This window comes from Andrena cerasifolii, chromosome 2 (assembly GCF_050908995.1).
Source record: "Andrena cerasifolii isolate SP2316 chromosome 2, iyAndCera1_principal, whole genome shotgun sequence".
NCBI lineage: Eukaryota > Metazoa > Arthropoda > Insecta > Hymenoptera > Andrenidae > Andrena > Andrena cerasifolii.
This window is the reverse complement of record NC_135119.1, coordinates 23,225,046-23,252,489: the sequence shown is the minus strand read 5'-3', so window position 1 is coordinate 23,252,489 and position 27,444 is coordinate 23,225,046. Positions and strand designations below refer to the sequence as shown.

At 45.8% G+C, this 27,444-nt stretch overlaps 1 protein-coding gene across 4 annotated transcripts in view; it reads right to left on the bottom strand.

Annotated features, from left to right (window-relative positions):
• Positions 1–27,444, bottom strand: part of LOC143378950 (agrin) — a 379,111-nt gene that overhangs the window by 12,165 nt on the left and 339,502 nt on the right. For 3 of the 4 annotated variants that reach the window (XM_076831106.1, XM_076831108.1, XM_076831107.1), the window contains 7 exons: positions 14,438–14,653; positions 13,695–13,936; positions 10,824–11,010; positions 6,684–6,781; positions 1,700–1,829; positions 1,317–1,550; positions 313–609 (listed from right to left, as the gene is read on the bottom strand). In XM_076831106.1, the coding sequence (XP_076687221.1) occupies positions 313–609; positions 1,317–1,550; positions 1,700–1,829; positions 6,684–6,781; positions 10,824–11,010; positions 13,695–13,936; positions 14,438–14,653 (1,404 nt within the window). The remainder of the gene's footprint in view (positions 1–312; positions 610–1,316; positions 1,551–1,699; positions 1,830–6,683; positions 6,782–10,823; positions 11,011–13,694; positions 13,937–14,437; positions 14,654–27,444) is intronic. The other variant, XM_076831109.1, reaches the window with a different exon arrangement.

Sequence of the window (27,444 nt, the reverse complement as noted above, 5' to 3'; positions counted from 1 at the left end):
ACAGCCACGAGGATCCTTATCATCGTCAAGCAACTGCTACGATCAAGCACAACACTTTAAAGGAACCTGACGGATCATCTTAACCCTTGATCCTATCATTACGCTACCCGAAACAGCTGAAAGCTGAAGCTATAAGAAACATTGGATCGAAAAGAAAAAGCTCCGGAAAAAAACAGCTTGGTAAACAATTACGCGAACCGCAAAGCTGGGGAGCGCGCTATGGGAGCAATGTAACTAGTTAAAAGCGAGTTTGTCGAAGGTCGGGGCGATTAGCCAGCGAATGGACAGCAAGCTTGTCATTCTGGCGCGAACCTTGGCAAAGGTCAATGGGTCTGGGCCTCAGGTCCTGCTGCCTTTGGCAGGCCTCCATCTTCATGGCGCACAGGGACGAGTAGGTCCTCAGATCGCTGCCGCAAACCAGGCGCATGTTCTCTACCGAGATCGAGGCGCAGTCGAACTTGCAACTACACCTGGGGTAGCTGTCAGGCCCGACCTCGCAGGTGGCCTGGAAGTCGCACTTGATGTTCTTGCAGTCCTCGCGACCCAGGGTGCTGGTCACGTCTACTGCTGTGGTGGCTAATCGAACCACCGCGGGTGTCGACATCGTGGCTATTGGAGGGTGGTTAAAAAGCGGTGGTTAAAGTAGTTAGTGGCTGTTAGAACGCTGTACGGTTAGTTCGTTAAAATGGCGCTTTCAGAGGGGTGAGATTAATAAGGGTGATTAGGAAAAAAAGTCAAAGTGTTTCCAGTTCCAGAAGCTATTTTATCTTAGCAAAGAATCTTTACTGAGTTAATAGCTGATTAGTTCCAATCGTCTTGATACTCTTATTGGCACTTACAAGGGAAGATCCCGAACCCGAAAATTAAAAAAATTCTGAAACTTTGTGGATATGTAGGGAATTTCCTCCTGATTACAACGCAATTTGTTTTGCTACCCAAAATCACACTAAGGGGGTGAAATTAACCCCTGAAGATTCGGCTATTTTTCGATTTTATTTTCTAACTCGCAATCTGTAAGAGATAGAAAAGAAATTTCAAGACAAAAGTTATAAACAAAAATATTAATAATGTTTTCTAAAATTCGTTGTTTCACGTGAAATCTGAACTAGGTGTTTAAATAATTATGAAACACCCCGTTAGTGTGATTTTGGGCAGCAAAAAAAATGCGTTGTAATCAGGAGGAAATTCCCTACATATCCACAAAGTTTTAGAATTTTTTGAATTTTCGGGTTCGGGATCTTCGCTTGTTAGCGCGATCTCAGGAGGCTAGAATCTAGAATGGTTGCAATGCTTTCGCGGATGGCTTCGAAACGTACTTAACGCTGCCACAGCGAATCGCTCGCCGCAGTCGCCGTAAAATGTGACGTGCAGGACAGGTAGCTTGGGGTCCCTGCCGCAGGCTGCCTTTTGCAGCTCGCATTCGGATGGATACGTTTTCGTGTCGCTGCCACACACGGGCTCCTCGCTGCTTTCGGGGCATTCTTCGGGGCACACGCATACACCAGCCATGCAGTGGGCCCCGCGCTCGCATTCTACTCGCGCGCAAAGTTCTGCAAAAGTATGGTTCTCGTTCCTTTAAAGTTTCCTGACTTCTCTTTAACACTTTCACAGTCAAATGAATGATGGGATTAAGGAATGTCCACCTCCTTATTTGTAACGATATGTAACGGGAACGACGAGTGTTGCGAGCGATGCTTACCACAGTCACCTATGTAGCTGATAGCGATGTCAGTCTGAGAAGTGCAGGAGGCTACCTTCATTAAGCATTCGTTGCCATAGGTTTTCCCATCGGAGCCGCATATCTTCTCAGCGTCCGCTAGTTCTTTCTCCTGAAATCATAAACACGAATGCGTCAGCCAAAAGCTTTTCAACTAACTCGTCACCGCTCCTCTCCTTAACGAAACGACAAAGTCCAAAATAGGTACGTCCACTCTCCCCATAATCCAGATCACCGTCGTTCCTTTCAAAAGCTTCAATTATAATATTTAGAGAGCAAGAAACTTCAGCAAAGCCAGTGACAATACTTTCCGCATCACCATAAAGTTTGCCGCACGGAGATTCTAAAACATCCCCCACGCGTGCCGCAACAGACCACCCCAGATTCCGCAGCCACAGGGTTGTTTTACCCCCGAGACCCATGTTAACCGTCAGTTTTTGCCGGTTTCCGCGAGCACAACGTTTCCCTGATCTCTTCGACCGTTTTTCTTTCAAACCAAACCTGTATATTTATGCCGCGAGGGGGATCGCGAAAGGGAGCAGCAGAAAAACGCCGGGTAGCACGCGTTTCGCACTTGTTGCGCGTGGCAAGGCGCAGCGTGGGGGATGGGGGGAGGGCGTCGTTCTGACGTACGCCAGGGTCGCGACGCCAGGGGAACGAGCCGTGCACAGCGGCGAGAAAATAATGCGCAAAAGAGCAAAACTTAATTAGCCCGTCGCCGTATCCGAGCTCCGCCGTTGTCCGCCTGTTACACGCGTTTCACGCGCGCGTTGGCCGGCGTTCAGCTCGCAGCGTTATCCCTGTTTCGAGCAACGTGCCCGGTTCGGTGTGTAACAGGAGGCGTGCAGGGACACGTGCACGTCGGTGTGAAGGGATGGTGGAGCGACGGACAGAGAGGAGAGGCTCGTCGGTTGTAATTGAAATTCGAGACTGAGGTATTTGCGGCCTTGCTGTCTCTGAAATGGACGATAATGGGTAGGAAGCCTGGGACACGGTCGCGCTCGATGCGTCGTCCTGCACAGCGGGGCATTTCGCGATGGATAGCTCGACGAGCAAAAATTATTGACCGACACAGGGGTGACTTTTTGCTAGGTAGCTCGTCCTGGGATCGATTCCTTCAGGGACGCTCTGTGAGCTCTCATTTTCTGAGAAATTAAAACGTTTTTAGAGGATTTAGTTTAGCGATTTAGTTTACTGAATCTCCGCGTGAGCTATAATTTTTTTATATTCTGGTTCTATTTGGTAAGTGCTGATCTCAATTTTCATTTATGCAATGTGGACGTTTTTCTTTAGTTTGCTTCTGCTTTACTGAATCGATCGGCTTTGTTTTTACGACGGAGAATGAAGGACTAGCGAGAAGCCATTGGGTGGCATTCACAGTCCCTTGATGTGTTTTAATTACTCCCCACAATTCGATACGCATTTCCTCTCATCTTATTGTAATTTACGAGACAATTACGAGGGGAGTCGACGGGGCTATAAGGGTGGTTGGGGCGTGCCGATATTCCTCGTTTGCAGTTCAAACAATGCCTCCGACCCTCATCTCTTTCCCCACGCTCCGATTCAGTCCTTTTCTCGAAAGTCCTTCGCCCCACCTTCCGCGTTCCCAGCTCACGGAATGCTGACGCCTCGGATTCGCTGAGACACTGTGCGTCCATGCGGGAAAGATGTAATTTCGCGTTTAAGACGACGAGCCGTGGAACGTTCGACGATCTTATCCTAAAAATTCTACTGATACGTCGCAATCAGCTCGAACGATGCGAAATGTCATTTTCGAAGTCCGTGAGAATTAAACTTACTTCCCATCCACAAAATAGCGATCTTCATCAATACTATTATCTGTTAATCTTTACTCGTCATCCTTACGCAAAACCCTACGAGAATCAAATTGCTCCCACTCCATCCATCGAGAGTGGCACCATCCAGGAGTTCAGATAGCACTCAACCCTGCAGTGTCTAATGCAGTGTTAGTACATTTATTTATTTCTATTGCAACGGTCTATCTACTTCTCCCAGCCCTATCTCATTGCATGTTCTAAACAAAGTGGCTCACTGAAACAAAGAGACCATTGACACTGGCGGCACTGCTCTGTCATAGAACTGATAAGTGTGTTTAGCTCATAAGGCCCACATAACGCAGCAGATATGTACTTCGTGTAACCATGGAATTAGTTTCAATTGCGCAGTTCGATCTAACTTAGGTCGCCTGCCAGACCCACTAGATATTCTTCTTTTCGTATTCTCCTGCCGACTACATCACTAAACAGCTCTGTAGATTCTGACTGGCGACAGGGTGGAAGTCGATACCATCCACGGCAGTTGCAGCCAGACCTGGCTGAGCGACCAAGCAGATCTCTCGCTAAATGTCTATCTCTCCAGGGTTTCGCCAGACGATAGCACGTGCTGCCGCTGAAGAAGGTCGTTCTGGTTGATGGCTCCGCGTCGGGCCTGCCCCCCATAACCGTCCCCTAACGTGGTCGTCGTTGAATTTCGGATAGCCCCGTAGGAGGGTGCACGGCCGCTGCCACGTCCAGCCACTCTTCCTCCAGCGACCTCCGTTTCGCAAAAAAAAAAAAAAAGAACAAGCATGCGCCAGCGGGTAGTTACCCCGACGACCACAAACTCGACGCCGCGATCGTAGAAAACCCGGCAGGATTGTTCCTGGTTTTGTCAGCAGGACGCTCCGCGAATCCGTGAATTCCTGAATCGTGAGGCTGCTTCGACGAGAGCCTCTCCTCCGATAACGATATCTCTTCGGAGGACCATGACGTGCTCTCCATTCGCAATGAATATTCCCCCTCCGAGGGGTGAAATTTTATGCCACCAGTTCCGACGGGGAACTCGCCGATTACTCGCGATAAAGCTGACAAGATCTACCCCTTCTGCTTGCGGGGGAGGGGGGCTAGTTTCTGGATGCACTTGTTCCCGTTTGGTTGCGCAGGTGCATGTTTCTCGAGGGCCTTAGGGTTTGTGGGAAGCTTATCGGCGCTCGAAGGAGCGAACGTATTTTCGAATAATGGGGGGCAGATCGAGGACTTATAGTGTCGTGCCAAAGGTTAATGTCTGTGGTGATGGTTGTTACGTGGAATCGCGTGCCTGTTAGTTTGCCAAGTCCAATTCTCCAAGAATACAACCCTCCTCGAGGAAACTCTCCTCTATCGACGTATAACTTTCGCGAGCTAATCAAATTAGAGACAGAACAACGGAAAACGCTTCGGACGAAAGCCTCCACTTATGCGGTGGCAGTTCTGATTCGCGGTAAGGAAGATTGGCGCGTATTAGAGTAATTGATGAGTCCTGAAGTTGCCGTTGCAACCTGTCGTATAGTATCGTTCTGTCAAAATGAGCGGGTCGATGAAGGTAAATAGAGGAGACGGATCGACATGGTTAGACGCGCGATGAAAGCTGTAAAGGCACGCGGGCTGAGCAGAGGAAAAAGTAAATATGGATGGAAAGCCATTAATGAAAGCGGCTGGCAGATCGGTCGAATTCGACGAAACCGAACTGTGGCTCATTGCATGATCGCGTAACACCGCGCAATGCCAGCGGAAACGCGAAATATCGTGCACGGAAGCGTACTCCAGCATCGACAAGTACATATACGCGACAGCACATCCATCACTGTATGAATATTTAACTTCGCCCGCGCTAACGAGCGAGGCTTAAAGCAACGACTCGCCCCAAGCACGTAAAGGCCGAGAGATCGGCTCGTTCGATGCTTCATTATGTTCAACGACCATAGTTTTACATTGCAGATCGTTTAACAGGGGTCTTCTTTGGCGAATAGATCGGCCTCGCGAGGATACCCTTGGGTCGAGTCGCAGTCACACATCCAACGAAGTTTCTGTTTTAGGGAATCTGAGGGTGTTACGCTTTCTTGTAGACTTCGGGTTATATTATTTTTTTTAGTAGGTAGGGTAGAGGAGCCAATTACTATGGGGTTCATATTTACCGTGTTTCTAGTTTATTTTATTACATTTTTTTTAAGCATTATTGATTTTATATTTATCGAATGAGAAAAAGGTATTCAATTTTTTTTATTTATACTCAGTTATATATTTATTTGTTAAAATTAAACATATAATACCCAGAAGTTCTTAAAATAGTAAAAAAATTATTTCAATTTTGTGATAATGAATTGGCGAAACTTTCTGTAAAACTTATGAAAAGCTTAGGAATGTACTGAACGAATGAAGGTCAATATTCAGTCAAATAAATCGTTCTAGGTCAGATATCACAACGTTAATTATATTAGTAATATTACGGAGAAACGTAACAAAATAATTGGAATTTATTTTCAATAAATTTAGTAGGTATATGGAAGTAGGTATTCTGTAGCCAGTCGTTTAAGGGGGTATTCTACCAAAAAATTCGATTTCCTTTTGATTTTCTAATAGTTTCGGCCTGTAACTTGTACAAATTTCAGTATAATGCATTCTAAAAATTTGTGCTGATAGTTCAAACACTACTAAATATGTGTGCAAAACCCCTGCCCTGTAGGTGCGATAGGTTTTCCAGAATTAATTTCCAAATATCACTTTCAAAAACGAGTGTCTAGACTAGAATATCCCCTTAAGCAACATACCTAATAGTAGGTTTTTCTAGGATTTTCAGGAGAAACTTCAAATAACAAGGAAGTTCTATCTTCATTATTGAAGTGGGGGATGCTAGCCAGCAAGCGAGTGGATAATGATCACTTCGTAAGCGGATTCGCGCATCGGAAAATTGGAATTGGTTAACCACGCATCTGGCGGTTTCCATTCACTTTGATAAGGATCAACTCATTTACCTGATTGCGATTCGAGGATTAATCTTGCAAATATAATCGCGTTGCAGCGCGAAGGTTAAGTATAATAGATTTAACGCGCGAGAGGCCTTCTCTCCAAGCAATGCGCACTCTAAATAAAACTAAACGCGCCCGCCGCAACACCGAAATAACGCAATGAACGAAAGCTCTTCTACTTACCGAACTCTCGCACTTGCTGGGACAAATGCATTTGGCCTCTCCCGTGCTGTCGCTCTCGCATTCGGCGTAATAGTCGCACTTCTTATTCTCGCAGCCGTCTGCAAGCAAACAAGCAAACGATCACCAATTAACGAGCGTTCCGTTATCGCCGTTGCTGTTCCCGGGCAACGCGATCCCCGGGACAATCTATCTCCCTCCGTAATTGCCCTCGGAGGCAAAAAGACTGGCACGGCCATTCGTCATCGAGTCCGAGGCGGCGGGCCGGCTCTCGAAATCGCAGATCCCCGCGATACCTCGCACGCCTCGAGCCGCCCCGTTCGACCGCCGCTAAATTCACCCGTAGCCTCCGAGGGTGGCGGTGAATTGTTTCGGTTGGCGCGCGCCACTTCCTGCGCCCCGCGAGGGCATCGAAGCGTTCGCCGAGCCACCGCCTGGCCCCCTGTTGCAGCTCCGGCTCGCCTCCTGGCCGACGTTCCAGCCCCGACATTAATAAAGATTCTCGGCCTAGCCGGTATTTGCATAACTGCATCCGTTTCGCGGGGAATTATCTCGGCCGTTTTGGCGCGCGGTGGATGCCGGTGTCGACTGGATCCCCGGGATCCAGACCGAGAACAAAGTGAAACGGAGAGGCCAGGGGAGGCGAAACCAGACGAGCACGGTAACGGGCGAGGAGGGCAGGATGAAGCAGAGAAAGGGAGAAAACTCGGATCGCGAGGGTGGGTGGTCGCCATTGAAGTAGGATTTGCAGTCGAGAAGTTATCTTTAGAATTCATTGAAACCGGGGAGGAAAGGGGCGTCAGCTTACCCTTCCCCTCCTTCAGCGACGTGTCGATGATGCTACTACAGTCGAGGGTAACAAGCCTTCGGGAGGATGAGGAGGCCTTGGAACGCGGCGGGGGCTGGGTGAGGTAGCTTCAGGCTTTCTGTGCTCGCGACGCCAGGATCCCGCTGCCTGCGATCGGCACACACGAAGTAGGATCCTGCGGGGCCGCCGGGGCTGAAGGTGGAGAAACGGAGCTGCATGCATATGCAACGTGCATGCCGCGGGGTAACAACTCATACAATTTCAGCGAGGGTCGAAGTCGCTCGTGCCGTGATATGCATGGAACCGAATCCCGCCGGTACGTTTCAGAAGTTTCACGCGATTTTAAACCATGCAAATTATCGTACGTCCAGATGGGAGGAAAGGATGTGTCGGGCTCCTCGCGCCGATTCGCGGTGGACCAAGGAGCGCGAGTTGTAAGAAACGGCACAGATTTCTTCGAATTGATCCTCTGCCATTTCCGTGGAAAAAAGTTAACTTCGCGTTCCTTTACACAGTAATTGAAGGGTCGAATGCAATGAGGGGACTAGCGCTCGAAAATGGGAAAAATTTTTAAGAAAGATATTAGCTAAGAAAGATTGGAAAATTAAATGATGTTAAACTGAATTTTAAAAAATATAGTGTTGTTAAGCACGTCACGATACACATTTTTTCTATTTGCAGTTTGTTTATCCAATCATTACTACTCGAGCTAAATATTATAAACAAAAAATTTTTCATCGTCCAAAATCATTATTTCTTTAAACATAAAATTCGATAACTTTAGTAAATTTAACGGATAGTTGTGAGACTTAAAACATAACTTCAGAATACTCTAGCGAAGCCGTAAAATGTATGCACAAAATCTTTATGTTAACAAATGTAATAATATTTAATTCAAAAGTAATAAAAACTTGCAGCGACAAAGTTTTTCCTTAATATACAAGGAAGATTTTCACCAATTTTCACACTGATTAATAAATAATTGTGGAAGATATGACGATATATATAAAGTCCTAGTCCCCTTATTGCATCCGACCCTTCAATTAATCCCATGCTTCCATGGTTGAAAGCAACGTCTTCCGCCTTAAACCCTCGAAAGCTGCACGAGTGATAGTTGGCGTTAGATGTTTGATGACGATGATCGTTCGGTGATCGTTCCGTTTATTTGTCTGCTATTATAACTCGAAGAGGTAGGAAGCCCAGTGGTCGATGATGGACCGCTGAAATGAGGCTTTTTCCGGAAGGCATAGACTAACTCAATTTTTTCCTCCCTTTACCTTCCAACAGCACTCGGTTAAAGGGTTTTTCAATAAAAATGCAAATACTGTTAATGAAGAATTCTTAAAGTACAAAGGTTCATCGTCGATCAACATGCAAATACGATTACGATATGGAGGGGGGTAGGAGGGGGCGGAGGTCAAAGGATCCTCGGCTATTGTATGCAAATTACGCGGTATGTATCGAATGCTCATCGAATCATCAGACGTTTCCTTGGTTTTCGTAAAATTCCGCCGTCGAAGGTGAGCCCAGACGCCACAACTGGAACCTTCGTCTCGATATAATGAGCTTAGCCAGCCGGAATTGATCATCCTCCGATTTCTTCCTCCCCGTCTGCTCTCGTTAATAAAGTTTCCTTAATTATTTACTCGAGGGCCCCGCTCCAACTGCTCCACTTCGGCTCGATCAATACCCGATCAACGAATTTTCCACTGTAACATCTCACTCGGCTGAATTTCCGCGGAAAATCAGCATAACGAGCCTGCAAACGAACTAATATTTTCCTGGGAAAAAAACGAGGACAGATGGTAAATCGGTGCTTTTCTTCAATTCATACTACCCCGCTTCTTCTTCTTCATGGCTCCACCACTTATGTATTCATTAGAATTATTATTGAATATTCTATTTCGCCCGTCTATCCCGGGCTGTATCGTTTTCGTCTATCATTCATCGGCAATAATTTATTCAATTCCTCTGAATAATTTAAAATCCAATATCCGTGATTGCTTAGCGGAAAGCCGCGCTTCGAATTTAACCGGGGCCCATTTCTCATCAGGAAATCAATTTGACCTGCTCGCTTTCTCATCAGAGGATCGACACTCTGTCCAGAATTTTATTAAGGAGATTCTACGTTCGAATGGATTTCCAGCGGACCGAATTATTTTGGGCGGAGCCGTGTACACGTCGAACAGACATCGGCGACTTAACGAGTATTGTCCCGACCTCGTTCCCCAAAAATTCCAGACACAGTTCTCCCGTTCTCCGTAAAGTTCATTTTTGACCGACGATCGAAGGTAAGTGTGTAGCAGAGTCTGTACATGTGTGAGTGACCCGAATCGAAGGGAGATCCGTAGGTGCACGTGTGGAAATAATTTGCGTTGGAAATGAACAATGTCGTGTGTCACGTGGCAGCCACCAGTCGCGAACCACCCCCCGCCGCCGAGTTGTGCGTTTGTTTCGTGCCAGAGCGCGTTTGTGTTCGATTTCCATGAAGTCGAAAGTTCCGGACAAAAAGTGTGAGAGCGCAGGGGCTGCCTAGCCTTGGCTGTCTTAAAGGATATCCCCCGAGCATCTAAGAATCCTCTATAGTGCGTCATTTTGCATAAAAGGAACGGCAAGGATACTAGATACATTTCTTCCCCGCCAATTCGATAAGATCTATAATTGCATTCGATCGAAGTTTGTCAGAAAGGGGTGCCTGCTTTGGGAATTTAACCGAGCCATCTTGAAAGGCCAATTAGGCGACTGAAGTCGAAAGTAAATTGAATGGAGGAAGTTGTGCGCTGCAGAGGATTTAGTTATTCTTGTATAATACACCAGCAGCATCAGAGAATACAAGTTTCCTGAAGAGGCAACCCGGAAAAAGGTAGAAGAAAATCAATGATCCAGGTGCAGCCTTCCCCCTGACTTGTCTGGATTGAACTCTCGAAGCAATTTCATTTTCCTGTTTTATCCCCGGCATTGTATAACTGAATTGTCTATAACCTCATCAATTGACTGCTGCAAAGCTACCGGCAGCAGAAGAATCGCAGTCGCGTACTCCGCGGAGGAACTTCTTCGCAATAAGGATTACAGGCTCGCGAGAGTGCCTGTAGTCAATCGATATGCTTGTTGCTTATATTCCTAAACATTGGAACATATAATAATAACCGACGTTATCATCGCGCAGCAGATTCTCAAATGCGCTGTCCATCAAAGCTTTCCCATCAGCCGTCACAAAATGCAGAGGCGCCCCTCAAAGAGCAGTTATCCCCAGCCGGCCCAGCCAGACAGACAGGGTTGGGAATAGAAATCCGCGTGAAATAAAGGCCCCCGTTTCCAGAGGGATCGGTACTCACTGCAGAGCCCCTCGTAAAGCACGCGGATCTCTCGCCGATGTTGACAGGCCTCGAGGCGCAGCTTACACTCGTTCCCATAGCTGATGCCATCGTTCCCGCAAACCGGTTGAAATTCCGCCGGACAGGTTGGACATTCGCAAATCGCTGTGCCGCCGGTCTCCGCGCAGATCGCGCCCCACTGGCAAGTCTGCAAAGGAAATCCCTCTGAGTTCGACTCTCCTCGATCCACCCCAAACTGGCGCTCTCCTCATTCCCAGCCCTCTTTCCCCGCTGTGAGAAAAAAAAGAAAGGGAGAGAAGGAAAAGCAAGAGAAAAAAGCAGCGAGATTAATCGCGACGGATCGTCGCCCGGCTCCCCGAGAATCTCGCCCTTTCGGCGACACCGGCCTCTTTGTCGCCCGGTTCCACTGGATATTCGTCCCGCCTTCCCGCGCGAAGCTGATAATCTATCGTTCGCGATGCTTTACCGCGGCAATTTTCGTTGCGCCGCTTTAATGACCAGAACTTACACCCCTCGCTGCGGCCCGTAACGACGCCTCTTCCAACTGTTTCGCTAGCTTCGAACGGGTGGTCGCGACGGCATTTTTCACGACGAGCCGCTGCGATTAAGCCGGGCAACGCTGTCGCGTAGAAAGAGACCGGGCTTTATTGTGAAATGCAACTGGGTTGGGGATCCACGGCGGACCGCCAATGCACACGGCCGTCATAATTTTCGTTTTAATCAGTCGCGTTCATTATTACGTGTGTACGGTTGGGAATGAAAAGCAAACTGTAGATGGGGAACAGAAGAATTTATCGCGGTGAAATTCCCTTCGTAATTCTACCGTTGATTAAACGATCGTTTAGTTACCTGCAATGGCTTTTATCCGTCCGTTTCCGATGGGTTTATACGATAATTAACGCTGCTGCTTATTTTCGTGGTGGGTTTCTCTAAATTTCAGGTTCAATCGCTTCCACCGCTTGATTTTATTGCGACGGAAGCTCGCGAGGGTCCACGGTGTCAGGCTTAATTATGAACGACAACGAGAAATGCGAGTTTTAGTAAATTGAACGTATCCCGTGACGTCGTCACGGCGTACAGAGAAAACCGGCGTGTCAAACCGATCCAATTTAAGCGGACACGAACGACAGGGCTCGCGAATAATGAAGCTAGGCGAAGCACGCCGGGTCGCGCCTGGAAAACCGTCGTCGACGGCTCGTGTCACTGAGAATCGGGCCAAAGACCACGAATACCAGCTATGATTGCGAATACCCCTGACTTCTGCGACCAAATTCCTAGCGCAGTATCGTGAAACTCTTTATTGGGGACGAGGGTGAGCAGCAGAATTTTCAGTCTGCCGTTGCGTGAGAATTACTCCGCTTCGGAATATTCTTTCATCTAAATCTGAACAACTGTGTAGATAGACTGCGTAGAATTGTAAATAAACTAAATTTCGACCGTAAAACCTAAGTACAATTATTATTTTAATAAATTAAAATAATACATCAAAGTTATTTTGCAATTAATTAATTATATGTATTAGTTTCCGACGTTTCGATCTTGGCTTAGATCATCTTTAAGGGAAGTTAAAAACATTTATAAAATACTGCGTATGCTATTGAAAATAAGTCACTGTGCTCTGACACAACGTGTGACTCGCGAGTCGGTTGGAATAAGACTAAGGTGAACCGTGAACAACACATCTGCTTTTAGAAGGTGAAAAAGGGGTAAATACCGTTGACAGTTATAAACATATCTAAAACCCCCGAAATTCAAAATTAAAGGATATACAGTCTACGGTAACCAAACATTCTTGCTAACATGGTGTGTTATATACACTCTTAAAGGTGTTAACGAGCAAACAAACAATTACATACCAATAAACTGATATGTAGGAATTAGTTAGATCATATGTAATTCTATGGAGAGTTTGGGTTAGGTCTGGGTTAGGGAAAGTTTCTTTTTACACATATTAGAAATAATGGAATTCGCCTCCCTCTCGAAAGTACAAGTGTATTCAAATCTACTAACAATGTACGTGGTCTTGTCACTCAGCAATTTGATCACTTCTGAGATATAAAACTCATTATCTACTAATACTGTAGTGTTACCTTTATCAGATTTTAAAACTAATAAATTATTATTTCTTTTGAAAAATTGCCTAGTTTCAGCAATCTCGGCTTCAGACACAAACATACTGTTGGGTTTTGTCGCATGGGTGGTGTAATTCCAGATTTTATTAACTATTTTAATTCTAGTTGACGTTTGGATGTCGTCATTATTAATTTTCGATAAACCTGACTCTATTGATGCAATAAATTTTAGAGAGGTAATGAAATTCTTTTGTACACAAAGAGCATGTTTGGGTCCCAACAATAATAATTTTTTTACCTTTGCTGGAATTTCAACATTAGTGAGATTTTTAAGCCACTTGACGTTATTACTGTATGCAGACTGCGTAGAACTTCTAATTCTGTCGCGCATTTCGTTGATTTCTTCTGCTACTCGTTATACTCTTTCAAGCACTCTGCGAGTAAGGCGGTTAATAGTTCTCGTTAACTGCTATTATTTCTATTGTATTTCATCCTATTCCTTTCGCTCGTACTCTATCTTGGCACAATTTCTCTTTGGCTTTAGGTGTTCTGTATTTCTGTTTCTACTTTTATGTACTATTCCTCTACTGATCTTTTCTATTCTGAATGTACCAAAGGGTTTTCCCATAAATAAATAAATAAATAAATAAATCTAGAGATCTCATTTTTCTAAATTCTCTCTAAACAAGCAAGGCATCTTATAGGCTTCCAATAAGAATACATCTATGGGTGTACTTTTTCAGGAAAGGGATAGTTCCTTGGTTCAACTTTTACCTGCGGGGTGGAAATCACGACTGACCTTCTCAGAGCAAGGTCCTTTAGATCCGCAGGTTCCTGTATAGGCGACCTCGATGTTGACTTTCGTGAGGCAGGCCTGCCTCTTCAGCTCGCAGAGCGAGGTGTAGGTCTTCCCGCCTCGTGCACAAACTGGTCTCATCACTGGCTCGCACTCTGGGCCACATTCGCAGCTTGCGATCCCCTGTCGATTGATGGCGCATTGCTCGTACGAGCGACACTTCGCTTCGTCGCAGGGATTGATTCCTGCACAAGGACGGAGATTAAAAGCAACTGTCGTACGTTTGTTCTGTATTGGGGCTATACTGGAAGTTATGGAACGTTTATTCTGAATGGGGCTTGGCTGTTTCGAGAATTGGGGGCAAGGCGGGGATGATGATTGATACTAATCTAGTGATATATATTAATTAAAAAATAAAATCACGTAAAACGTAAATAAAACAGAGAAAACAATTTGACAACTTCTAACGAGGGTTAATTTATCGCGACACATTTTTTTGACGATAAAGTATTTCGCTTTAAACAGTTACTTGTTTACTAATTCTGAAATTTTATTTCGTGAATACGTATTCCCTTGAGTTTAAAAAGTAAAACTGTATTTAGAACAGTGTAGTTTCTATTAGAAATGATAGATATTCCAAAATTCAGTCTTTAGTAAAGAAAGTTGGTACTTCGTGAGAAAGGTACCTCGATACATTTTATCTATGAGAAATTTCGACGGTTTCGCGGGCAGGTTCTCGTAATTACCTGAGCTGCAGGCGCCGTCGTAGACTTTCCTGAGCGATAATCTCGATCTGCAAGCTTCCTGCCTGAGGCTGCATTCATTCGAGTATGTTTTGCCATCGCTGCCGCAAACTGGCGAGAACTCGAGGCCGCACTGTTCGCCGCAACGACAGCCTGGTTGCCTCGACTCGTCCAGCTGACAGATTTCCGGCTTTACGCACTCCACGTTACCGCAAGGATCTGGAAAATTAAATTGCGGTACGTGCAGCTTGAGATCACGTTCAACCCTCGCGCTCGAGCCACGTTGTTCGTTAGTCAAACGTTTTCGGACGGCTATAAATTCCTGCAGTACCGGGATTAACGCCAACCCCGTCACTTTCCCCTGCCCTCGTTTTACAGCCCATTGCAATCTATTCCACCGAGTGTATATTGCACCACGTAGACAGAAACTAACGAGCAAACTTTCTACATTTTCTATTCTGCCCGTCCAGAGAGCATCGGAGAGACTACAGATCCTCAACAAGCTTCCCTTTCAAACCCTACAATCTCCTTAATATATCCAGTGAACGTAACTGAATTCGTCTATCCACTGACCTAATATTTTAGTCGCCTGCTCAGCTGTGCCCCAATTAATCAGACAATAGCTCCCCAGTGTATACTAAAAGTGATTAAGGGGTCATGCTCAATCAGCAGGCCGAAAAAAGGGTGGTCTGTGGAAATTTTTTACTCAAAAGCTATAACACATTTTTCAGAAAATCTTTTTTCCTTTTAAGGATAGTATCTAGTACCGTGCATCGTAATTTTTTTAGTTAAAAATATTTATCAATAACTAAATTATGATCCTTCACTCGAAGGTTCGACCACTGCTGCTCGAAAGTCGATCGTCTGAAATAAAAAATTCAAAAGAATTTACTTATTATATTATATTATCTAGTATTTGAACGAAGGATTTTTCGAAATATTGCTTTGAAAAGAAAACTAAGCATCGGATAAAAAAATTCTTCGTTCAAATACTAGATAATATAATATAATATAATAAGTAAATTCTTTTGAATTTTTTATTTCAGATGATCGACTTTCGAGCAGCAGTGGTCACCGCAGAAGCCTTTTTTTTAGAGAATAACTTAGTTATTAATAAATATTTTTAAATAAAAAAATTACGATGCACGGTACTAGATGCAATCCTTGAAAGGAAAAAGATTTTTTGACAAATATGTTATAGCTTTTGGGTAAAAAATTTCCAAAGACCACCCTTTTTTTCGGCCTCCTGACTGAGCATGACCACTTAAACCACTGTCTTCGGGACAAAATAGGAAGTCGCACGAGCAAGTTCAGGTTCGCGAAGAAAACGCATCAAGGTGATTCGCGCGGCCCTAGAAGCAGGTTAGAGGGAGTCGGATTGATAAAGGCAGATAGAATGAGCACGGCGAGAAGTGCACGCGGTCTCGCGATGAGGGAACGTCGGTGGGAGGGTGTCGGGGCTGGGTTACCCGTGGCACAGGTAGAGAGGCATGACCAGGCCGAGATTAATCTTCGCTCCTCGACCAAGGAAGGAAGTTGGATTCCGTTTCCTGTCCGTAGGCGGTAGGTTTCGACCTTATAGCGGGGGCTGACGCGGCAAGTTCCCGAGGCGCTGGTGGTGTTTCTCGGGGTTAGCTCGAGTTACAGACCAGTGGAGCGGCTAAACTCGACCCTTCCGCAACCACCCCCGTTTCTTCCTCACCAGCCGCCCGTTTAGTGGCTCGTCCAGAGTTGTAATCGAAGCGCCACCTCCCCCTGCCCAACCTCCCTATCGAGACACAAATATTCCCGGTGCTGTTGGTACCAATTTTAATTCCGCCACGATGGTCCCTCCCGGAGGGTAATTTATGGGTCGACGATAGGCAGGCATGATTTCTCCTTCCGCGTAGCTCGAGCCGACGCAAGCGGGTCGCTGAAAAGTTTCTGCTCTCTGTGGGATTCTTGTTAAAAGTTAGAGGTTTGTGAGGTCCTTTCCTTCTTGATCAATTTCATTCAGTTACAGAGCCTGTAGCTCAGTGACGCACTCAGCATTTACACTTGGGGGGAGCCGAGTTTAAGGGATAAAATATTTTTAATGCAAATTCTATAAAATTCATTAGGTGATTACCTAGCAAAATTTATTTAAAGAATGAAATCCAGTTTTATTTTCATTTTACAAAGCCACTTTTTTGGAATGCCAGGGCTCCACTGGGTTCGCCGCTGCTGTAGCTTGTTATCTTTTGACATATCGAGGAACAACTTCGAGGTTTTTTTAATACGTTTTTTAATAAAAGAAATGCAGGATGACTCAGAACACGGGTCATAAAATGTTTCAAACAATAAGTGCCATCGACAGAGAGTGAGTTTCCAGTAACTATTAACGGTATTAAACCTTGCAGCGGTCCTCATTAATACCCTATATAAAACCGCACGGCCCGAGCGACCAGTCGAGCCGGTGTGATTTCACGCAGCGTTACATTCAATTAATTTTCATTTGGCCAATTTTAAAACGTCCACGTTTTCCAAAACATGTTCATAAAGAGGAAAAACAGGGCTTTATCCTCCTATTTTTCCAAATTTTTAAAAAGGTGCCTTCATCTATAAAATTGCATTTGTTGAGAACAATTACTAAATAAATGGTCAAATATTCGTTTTTATTAAGTGAAATAATTTTTATTATGTACTCTTATATCTGCACTGTAAGCACCCAAAAGGTCATTTTTATCAGTTTATTAGTTCAACAGTTATAATTTTTGGAAAAATAGTAAACACTATATTTCAAAGAGCTGTGTAACATCCACAATTTTTGACATTTCGAAAAATCCTTCGAGACATGTTTATCCCCTAAAGACATATCCAAGTTGCACCAAAATCCGAAATGTTACTTCGAAAAGTGTTCGACTTCGCGTGGAATAACCCGTACATCATTCGGTTCTTCAGAAAGCAATACGCGAGACTTGTTTCAGTACAGCAGTTTTCTGCTGCGCGTCCCATCCCTCCGCGGCGAATTTACTCGATTATTACACTCTCGGAGGAGCTGTCTTCGGGGACATTTCCAGCGTAGCCACCCTTCCTGAAGACGTTCAGCTCTCTGCCGATATACCGGTCACGGTCTGGCCTCGAGAATTGCTCGCCACGGGTCTCTAAGCCGGAGGGCTAACTTCACGCGACATTACCCTGATGCGGATTTCTTTGTACCGTCGTCAGACTGAGCCGGAGGATTCTCTATCGGCGTCTGTTCGTCGTTACCCCGGAATTGCGCCGCGAGTGCGCGTAACGACGTCGTACGCGACCAGCAAACAACGACGAGAGACAAACGTGCACGAGAAAAAAAGACGACAAAGGGAAGAAGAAGAATCAACCCTGCAACAGAGTTTAACCGTTTAACCGAGCACGATTGTTAAAAGTTTATCAAGCGTCCAATCAAAGGAATTGTCGGGCGGACGGTAGGCGGTGATTCGCCGTATTCAAATTCCCTGGGCCATGGGTATTTTTCCTCCCTCTTATAACTCAACCCAAAGACAAAGACAGAGAGAGCGAGAGAGAGAGAGAGAGAGTGAAAGGAAGGCGCGCAGGTGGAGGTACGGTGGGAGGTATTAAAATAACATCGAATGTAAAGCGAGCAAGGGTGGGAGGCGAAGAGACAAAAGAGCGCGGATAAGGGAAATGGGAAAAAAGATCAGGACAGGCTGGCGTCACTTGAAACCGTAAAACCCTGCCTCCTCCCCTCCCACTCCTCGTAAATTGCCTTAAAGCCCTTCGATCCGTGGACAGGTCGCGTCGAGTTCTCGATTCTCGCCCCGTTTCCAGCCCCGCTCGGCGATTTTCTCGAACAAAAGCCATCCGGGCCGGCGATAAAAGTGTGTTTAAAATTCCCGCGTCGCCGCGGGGCAATTGTTTTTAAGTCCGTCGCTAAGACCCGCCTCGCCCGTCCGCGCCCCCCGACCACGGCTTCTTTTCACGCCCCTCGCGTCCCCTTTCAACGCCTGCCTCGTCTAATCTCTCGAGTTACGCGAAACTTTCTACGTGGCCCCTGCTACGTTTCCTCTTCTTCTCCTTCCCTTTTCTCTTCGCTTTTTTTCTGATATATCCATCTCCCTCCGCGTCCACCACCCAGCAACCCCTTGCCCTGGTCCCTGCGGCACCCTCCTTGCCCCCTGGCTCGCTTGTTCTGGCGCGCCGCGCGTATTTTGCATTCCCGCGGAATAACTTTCAGAAAGGAATAATAAGCGAGGAGGGTGAGGGGCGGAATACCAAAGAAGCTGTCCGCGAGGGTAAGTGGCGGATAAAGGGAATTGAATTGAGTTTGGTCAACGAATTGAAAGATCGCTCCAACTCCCCCGCCTCTTCGCGGATTCTTATTTCCCGCTTCGTTATTGTTTATCCTTTCGCGCACCCCCAAGTCATCTCGCGGGCCAGCGCGTCCGTTCGCGGTTTCGTCCGTCAGTTTTAAAGCGACTTTGAAACGCTTTCCTCCGTTTCCCCCCCTGTGCAAGCTGTACACTCGGCTCAAACGATTGCGGCCGATCGAGATTCGATTGTATTCGAGCTTACTGAGGTTGGATTTTTTTCATCGCTAACATTCTACAGTATTTCATGAACATGGTGAAAGCACTAAGGTGAATGTCCCAATTTCTGCTCATGTCAATATTTCTGATCATTTCGTGTTTTTCTTATTATTATTTGCGCTACGTTTGTACTATAGTTGCAACAAAATAATTATAAACTATTTAAACATTTATATCGCTATTTTTCACGAGCAGAAATACGGACACTTAGAGCATTATATATTTAATTAGAAATTACTAATAGTTCACAATCTTGAAATATCTTTCTTAAATAGTTTTTCAATTGGTTGATTTATTATTAAAGAATTAATCAAGTACTCTGCAAATTTTGATCGCAAACAAATTTTTTACACCTTCTTTGTGACGAGTTATCTCTTAAATGAGCAGAAATTGGGACATTCACCTTATAAAGCCACAGGTTCCCGTCTAGAACACTTCTAATTCATGTTGAAACACCACAATCTGCGCGATCGGCTCTGTTCACGATGCTGTAGCGTAAATGACACCAAGAATAAATGTCAAATGACTTTTACTGCAATGAACCTCAAGAAAAATCATAATAATTTTGACACTATAAACGATAGACTTGTAATGTCCAAAGTAAATAAATCAACGGATTTATAATGGAAGACACAAATAAATAAAGCGGGTTGCTGGGGTAATAAGGAAAAGAATGGAAACGAATGTTATGTATTTCGTAGAGATGGCAAGGGTTAGGAAACCAGAATACTGAGATGAATAAAGTCTTGTGGTATTTTATTCGTAGCAGTCTTCATAGATTAAAATCTAAGACGCTGATTATTAGTGGAAATGTGCAGAGCAAAGAAGTACGCATTTATTTCAAAATCTACTATCCGTTAGTTTATGTTAACAACGGGAAAGTAAACATAACCGAAGCAATGTAAATTAAATTTTCTGACAGCCTGTCACTGACAGGACTACGTGAACGTGTGTCATATTAGATGGCGTCACAGTAATGTTTCCTCACGAAATAGAAATGTTCTAGACGGGATTCGGTGACTTTACAGTGCCGTAAACCACGATGTAAGGATATAAGATTTGCTCTTGCGCACCCTTTTCAAATTAGCCGATAATATGCTCTTCCTAAGATCCTTCATATTGTATTATCAACTAATAGTATAGAATGAATTTGTCAACAGTTCGATATGCGTCGGCACAATTGCATATGCATTCATATACATACATATTATAATAAGGCGGCAATTGGGAATGCGCAGTAAAAGACGAAAATCAGCCGCTCAGCGAGCACACCTTATATCCTCACATCATGCCCTAAACCATGTTCATGGAATACTGTAGAATGTTACCGATGAATAAAAGCCAACCGTGGTAAGCTGTCCCACAATCGAATCTCGATCGGCCACAATCGTTTCAGCTGAGTGTACAACACGTTGGTGGCGTAACGAGGGGCCGTTTTTGTCGTGGGAAATGTTATTCGACGAGCAGGCGGGTTCGCGATATCGCGATGTCGTCCAGAATTGAAGTGCGCGTGCTTTGAAGTTTAGCGTTTCATGGAAACTCGCTGCCGTAGGGGCGCGTGGACTCTGTATTAAGAATCCTTGTTTTAAGAGGCATCGAACGTTCATTACAAGCCGGGGAAGAGGATCCTTTTCTGAAGCCTGTATAAAGTAGCTTGCACCGACACTTGGAGGGATAGCTGGGAAAATTCCTCGAGCTAGGTGGGGGCGGGGTAGCGTTACGAGCATCGTATAAGGGAATTATGCCCCCGGAGCAATGACTGGAGTTTATGTTAACAGCGGCATCGTTGCGCTTCCTGCTCGCGTGCACCAGGCAGCGAGCCACTTCCGTTCGATCTGCGGCGGCCCTGAAGTGTACGGAAACCCTGCAGACCCTCTCCCGACAGAGCGCCAGTCACTTAGGCTCGGGGCGCGTAAACATAAGCGCGCAACAGCATCCGCCCAGGAATATGATGGTAATTTACAGCGGTCCGGGGGATACGAACATAGGGAGGCGTTGGCTCCAACGGATCCCTCGTTGTGTCTGCTGCGCCGTAAACAGGCTACTTTGCGGGGACCTAGTCGAGGCTGCTGCGGAGACCCGCCGCGGCGCAGTGTCTTTGGTGAATAATGACCGATCTCGCGGATGAACGCAGATGGAATTGAATATTCCGTTGCAACTTGCTTGGAGAGATTTGTGGTGCGTTTGGGATAGGGGCGAGTCAACCTTCTGGGGGTAGTTTGAAGATAGTTTCCGCGAGTACCGAATGTGCTATGCATGAGGATGCTGGGCAAGTATGTTGGATAATCGGGAAACATAGAGTGGGACAATTAGTGGCGCTCAGAGCGTTCAAGTCGCATACGGGACATTCCATGGGAACTCGGACAGATTTCGGAGTAAGTTTTCGTAGATTGCTGAAATTTGAATATGTTGCAGTCTTTAGTGATATTTAAACGTACCCCAAAGGATTTGTCAAAATATTGAAAAATGACGATTTTACATCGCGCCCGATGTTAAAAACCTGCATTTGTTTAAAATACCTGCACAAAAATGGTTCAATTTTTTTTTCAAACTGAAATAATTTTTTCTTAAAACTTCAATGCCTTCTCTATAAGCACCGTAAATCTCATCTCCATCCGTTTACTACTTCCACAGCTATAATGTATTGAAAAAGAAGTTAGCACTTAACTTCAAACATCTGTAAAATCGTCATTTTCCAAAATTTTGAAAAATCATTTGAGGTACGATTAACTATCACTAAAGACTACAACACATTCAAATTTCAGCAATCTACGAAAACTTCCTCCGAAGTCTGTCCGAGTTCGCAAGGAATGTCCCATACCTGAGTTCGCATACCTTCTTCTTAATTTCAGTTTTCAGCTCCGCACTTACCATGTACTGACACCAGTGGCATTCTCGCGCATCCTCGTCGCACACCCTTGCCTCGAAGGCAAATCTGTTTGCCCAGATCTGCCGCGTTCCAGCGTCTAGGGACTTTTATTTACCGTTTCGCGCGATCAATCGAGCGGCTCGCCTGTCGCGAGACAAACACCCAAAGGGTATAATCGGCCCGTTGCACTCGTCTCGCTGAATTGTGCTCGGGTGAGTGCATTCGAGCCGCGCGATCGGTCCCTCTACGCTCTCCCTGGACGTCTCAAGCAGCCCGTAGGAGGAATACCTTAGCCTGGCTAGTGTGAGAATTTAGTTGAGCCCATTTCTGGGAGCCCAGACTTCGGGGAGCTCAGACTTCGGGGCTAACGTTCTTCGCTGCGGATCCTCTCCCCCTTTGCCCCCCGACGACCCTTATTTCGGCACAGTGGAGCGTGAAGAAAACGGTACGCTCACCTCCATTTCGGATCTGGATATTCACGGGGACCGAGCTGAAAGGAATTTCTCGGGGAAATGGAAGGAAGCACGGCGGGGTGGAGGGTCTGGGACGTAACCGCGCTCGTGCGCTTGTCTCCCGATGACTCGTCCAGAAAAGGGTTACTTAGACGTCGCACTCGAGACAGTAGTGTGGGCACGGGCTCACGGTGAGCTGGACAATCGTGAAATCAAGTGCGAAGACTTGTGAAGATAGATTCGGTTGGACGCCATTTTGTAAGTAATTAGCGGGGCATTAATTATAACGGGCTGGGATCGAGGGCTAGGAATCGACTACAAGTCTCCGCGACAGATAATTGGAATTATGTTAATGCGGCTCCATAACTTTGGCGTCCTTCGCGCAACCTGGCGTTATTAATCCTCCACCGTGGCCACTACTTTCCCAGCAAATTAATCGGTCTCGTTACGCGTCCAGTTGCTAATTAGAAAATTATTCGTCCTCGTTAGAGCAACGCGGGCCTCCGTTATTTCCTGCAATCGCGATCGACTGGGTATTGTCACTTGCTACCCGGAAGAAACTCGAACAACTTCGCTTCCGTCGAGTTTTCATATCCACCCCTTTCAACTGTTTCGCGAGTAGTTTCCTTGGACCCTCCTGCACTCGACGTGATTCGTTCTACCCTTACAAAACATCTCTTCTCCTCCCCGCCATGGATGATTCTAAATAACATTAATGCTAAAGACCTCGCTGCGCCTTTAATCGCGAGCTACAGCCACGCTTTATCGCGTTCGCGGCCCTACGCGCCCCTGTCCCTCGCCCCGCCGTCTCCGATGCTACTTTCAATCATTGAAAAAGTTCGTCTGCCTCGAAAAACTCATTTCCCTCCCCTCTCTCCGCCTCCTCCCACCTTCCTTTTTTTTTTCAATTTACCCCCGAGCCAATCGTCGCTGACAGTGGAGTACCAGCGGCAAGGGTGGCAGAGGGCGGAGGGCCGGGGGCTGGTTGACGATCGAAAAGTTTCGAAAGTTTCGAGCTAATTTGATTTATCGTCGCAAGCCACTTGAGATTCGCGACCGGGCTCGTTCCACCCCTGACTCGGCGTCCTCGTTGCCGAAGAAATTAGGAGGGGTCAGGGATTTGCACGGGAGGGGGTGGGTCGAAGGAGGAACGATGTCTCGGTCCCCTCGCCGCCGGGAATTTATTATTGATTTCGTCGTTTCGCTGACTAGCGGTGGGGGGTGGCTGGATACGATTGATAAAGGACACCCTCTCGCGACTTTCACTTCGACGAGTATCAGCGGCTAGGAATGGCAGCCCCGTCCGGTTATTATGGCTCATTGTTCTCTGTGCAATTTGAGAAACAGAGGGACGAACGAGACGAAAACTCCCCTTCCTGGAACCCTTGAGAGTATCGTCATCTTAATTCTTCCACTTCTGCTTCTATATCTTCCACCCTGGTCATTCTTCGTCAACGAACGTCACGGTTAGTGTTCCTGATTTCTCGATATTTTTTGCTTCTCGAGAAATCAGAAATCACACCATACTTCTCGAGAATTCTCGGGAAATTGAAAAAAATATTACAAAATTTATATTTTTGGAATAATGTTGGTAATATTTATCAAAAACAGAAGAAACCTTTAACTAATTGTTCATTCCTGTCTAATTTGCACAAACCTTGTATAAATGTAAAAACAGATATTAAATATAATTGATGTATTTATTTATTTAATACAAAATTTGTGCAAAGTGAAACATTACTTTTTTATTTTAAAATGGTTTTTCATCTGTTTCTTTTTTGTGATAAAGTCTATAGTTGTAGAAAACTTTCTTTCGTTTTGAGTGGATGTTGACTTAATCCTGTGTAGCATATCCAAAAGTTATGGTAAATTAAGTGTCCTTTCAGTGGACTGAAAAATATGAAATTCCTTTGTTAAAGTCTAGAATTTATCGTTTTCTTGGTTGATACTAATTTCTTGGAGGCTCTCTGCGATTGCTATCTCTAATTGTTTTCTTAATGGTAATTATTCATTTTGAGGACCCGTAAATTTTCCAGTATTTTCAGGAGAATTATGGTTACTGTAATATTTTTCAAAAAGTCTAGCTACTTAAAAATTGTTTTGGCGTTATAAACATATCTGTCGTGGGTATTAAATGACAAAAGCGTCTTTTGAATCTTTTTGAAGAGATCCTCCATTACCTATGCAACAATTTTATAAAGGCTACAATAGTTTTTTCTCTTCTTTTCGATATTTCTTCTTTAATAGCCACAAGAAACTCATTACTTAATTCAGTAGGTATGTCGAATCTTCTCTACTGAGATTTTCTATTGTAATTCATAGAGGTTCTAATGCTACTAATAAGATTTATTACAAACTGTAGACGTGTTTATACGTTCGCGATTAACTAGTAATATACAAATTGAACAAACTAGAAATTCAATTCCGAAAATAAATGAGATTTATAATAATTTTCGTAGACTCAAGTTTCTCGAGAAAAATAGTATTTCTTGAGAAATAAGAAATAAACATTTATAAAATTTTCTCGAGAAATTCTCGAGAATTCTTTCTCGAGAAGGAACACTAGTCACGGTCCAGTCGCGCTATCGGGTATCCAGGATCTTCATAAACTCGTGTATAATACGTTTCTTTCAAGGCCAATTGGAATATTCCTCCACGGTCGACCACTTGATCAACCCTATCCCTTGATGCCCTCCAATATTTTCTGGCGTATTTTTCGAAATCCGCGCTGCGTGGGAGCCACGTAATTCAATTACGCCTCTCACATTTGCTCAGCCACTTTCCAGCAGTCAGACTGAAGATCAACAGCAATTACATCGTGCCGAAACCGTCCTTCCGTTGGGTGGAGGCGTCGGTTTCCCCCAGGGCGTTTCGGCAACCGCCATCCACGATTACCGTAACCGTGCCCCGCCCGTGGCGGCTGCTCAAAGAATAAGAAGACGCGAGCGAGCTAGCTGGCGAGTGGGGCGGATGGACTTGCCTAATCCTAAGTAAACGCCACCACCTTCTCTCGCAGCTACCTGTCTGATCAAACATTTGTCTTTACTACTCGGTTGATTAAACGCTCGCCGAGTTTGTACTACGTTCGAGCCCGCGGTGCCGTCCTCCGCGCCCGCTCCGCTCCGCGCGGCGCGGAGGACATCCTGGGGACTGGTTCTTCGATTTGGGAGGACGGAAAAGCGAAGATTGAAGATCGAAGATTGGGGGTCGAAGAACAGGGAGCAGAGGAACGGAGAAGGATGTTAGGGGTGGCTGCGAAAGGAAACACGGGTGGCGAATGTAGACCGCAGAGGATATAGAAGTTGAAATATACTTGCCAGAAGATGCAGTGAGAAGCGAGAGGTTTTTGACCAACGGAAAGCTCCTCGGTCAAAGAGGGCCAGCTACTATTTCCGCGACGGTGAAAGTCGTGAAAGGACAAGGTGGAAAGCGAGAGAGGAAACGCGCAGCGCATCCAGAGAGAAAATTAGAAGCAGGGAAAATGCGTTAGACTCCGGCGGCCAGGAAGGGAGGGGGGTCTTAAAGGCGGTATCAAAGATAGAGGCAGGGCCAGCGAAGGAGGCGCGGACAAAGGGTAAATTAGATAAAGAAGAAAACCGATGAGCATAAAGAGATGAACGCTGACAACTGGAAATGAGCTAGGTGGGGAGAAAGAAAGAAACTCGAGCTCACAAAGAGGATCCTGCTTTTTCTCCAGTGGCTGCCGCTTTTGATTCCAGGACGGGCGAGGAACGCGGAAGACGCGGCAGGGAGCTGGATCCGTTTCGTTAGCAGTGGCAGGATCGATTTAGTCAGACGTTAAATCCCGAATCTCGCGCGTTCCGCTCGACTGCCCTTGCCTTGCGCCCGCGTACACGATATCTTGTGTGTTTCGCCTCGTTTATGGCCACGCGTGCGAGCGATTTAGCTCGCGCCCGGGCAAGTAGGTGCGAGCTAAACGGATGGAGAACGGCTGCCTACGCCGCTCGCATACCGCTAATTTATCATTGTCTTTCCGTCGGCCGCGGCCTTCCGCCGATTTCACGCCGCCCTCCTACCATCCAGTTTCTTTTGTTGCCTTTATGTCTTCCTGCCTTTTGTCGGGCCTTCGTTTAATTCTCCTACCATTTTTCGATGCGCCATTGTCGTGCCGCTGTATAAACCGTGGCTGATTAATTCTGGCGACGCGATGCATGCGCGCACCCCGCGGGGGCAGGGGGCCGCTAAAGACGCATTGTTTCCAAATTTAAGGCTTTCATTTGCCGGGGAAATTCGCCCTGCCGGTTTTTTTTTGTCTCCTCTCTTTTTTAATCGCTGATTACGGGGCCCGCTGTTAACGGAATGCAGAAGTGTACGTGGTTAAAATGCAGGAGCAGGGTGGAAGCTGGTCACGACAAAGGGGAGAGTAGAATGAAAAGAGAATCGAGGCTCCTCCGGTGGTAGTGGCTTAAAATGGTGTGCCATTGATATTTTCGAAGATGTTCCGGACTGATCAAAGGAGAATCCACTGCAATGCAGTGCCATTTAATCGATCAGTCTCGTGGAGAACATCGTGGTAACCGAGGGGTAGTAACATTTGTAGTCATAGTAGCTCTAGCGAGCGGTATTCGTCCTCTTTCGGCGGATCTTCTCGGGCGTGTCATATTCAGAACGCAATTCGACCCGAGGGGAATCGATTCCGAGCGGAATCATCCCGCGCTTTATGGTAACCAGCCACTGGGAAAGAAGGATCCGAGCGATATCGTTGGGACGCGTACGCGGCCCGTCGCGAATGTAGACGAGCGAATCTGCCCGGAAGTAATTTCGATCGGGCGCGTAAAGAAGGTGCGAGTAAATACGTGCTGACAAACCCGGCGCTCTGCGCCCCTCGATTCTGTAAATATTTCCTACTCCATGGAAAACTGAAAGCTTAGCGCAGTCCGAGCGTCTTCTCTTTCTGTATAAATAATCTTGCTGCAGCCAAGTGCGTTTCGGAGAGCAGCCTTGGCGTGTTTACGGCGTGGAGGATACCGCACTGCCTTCCACCCTCGCAATCCCTTACTCCTCCACTTCTACCTATATCTTTCCTTTTCGCTTCCAATATTTTAACATTATTGTTTGGGAGCCTGCCAACTTTTCTCTGAGTGAAGAACAAACAGAGGACTACAATTTAGGAATATCAAT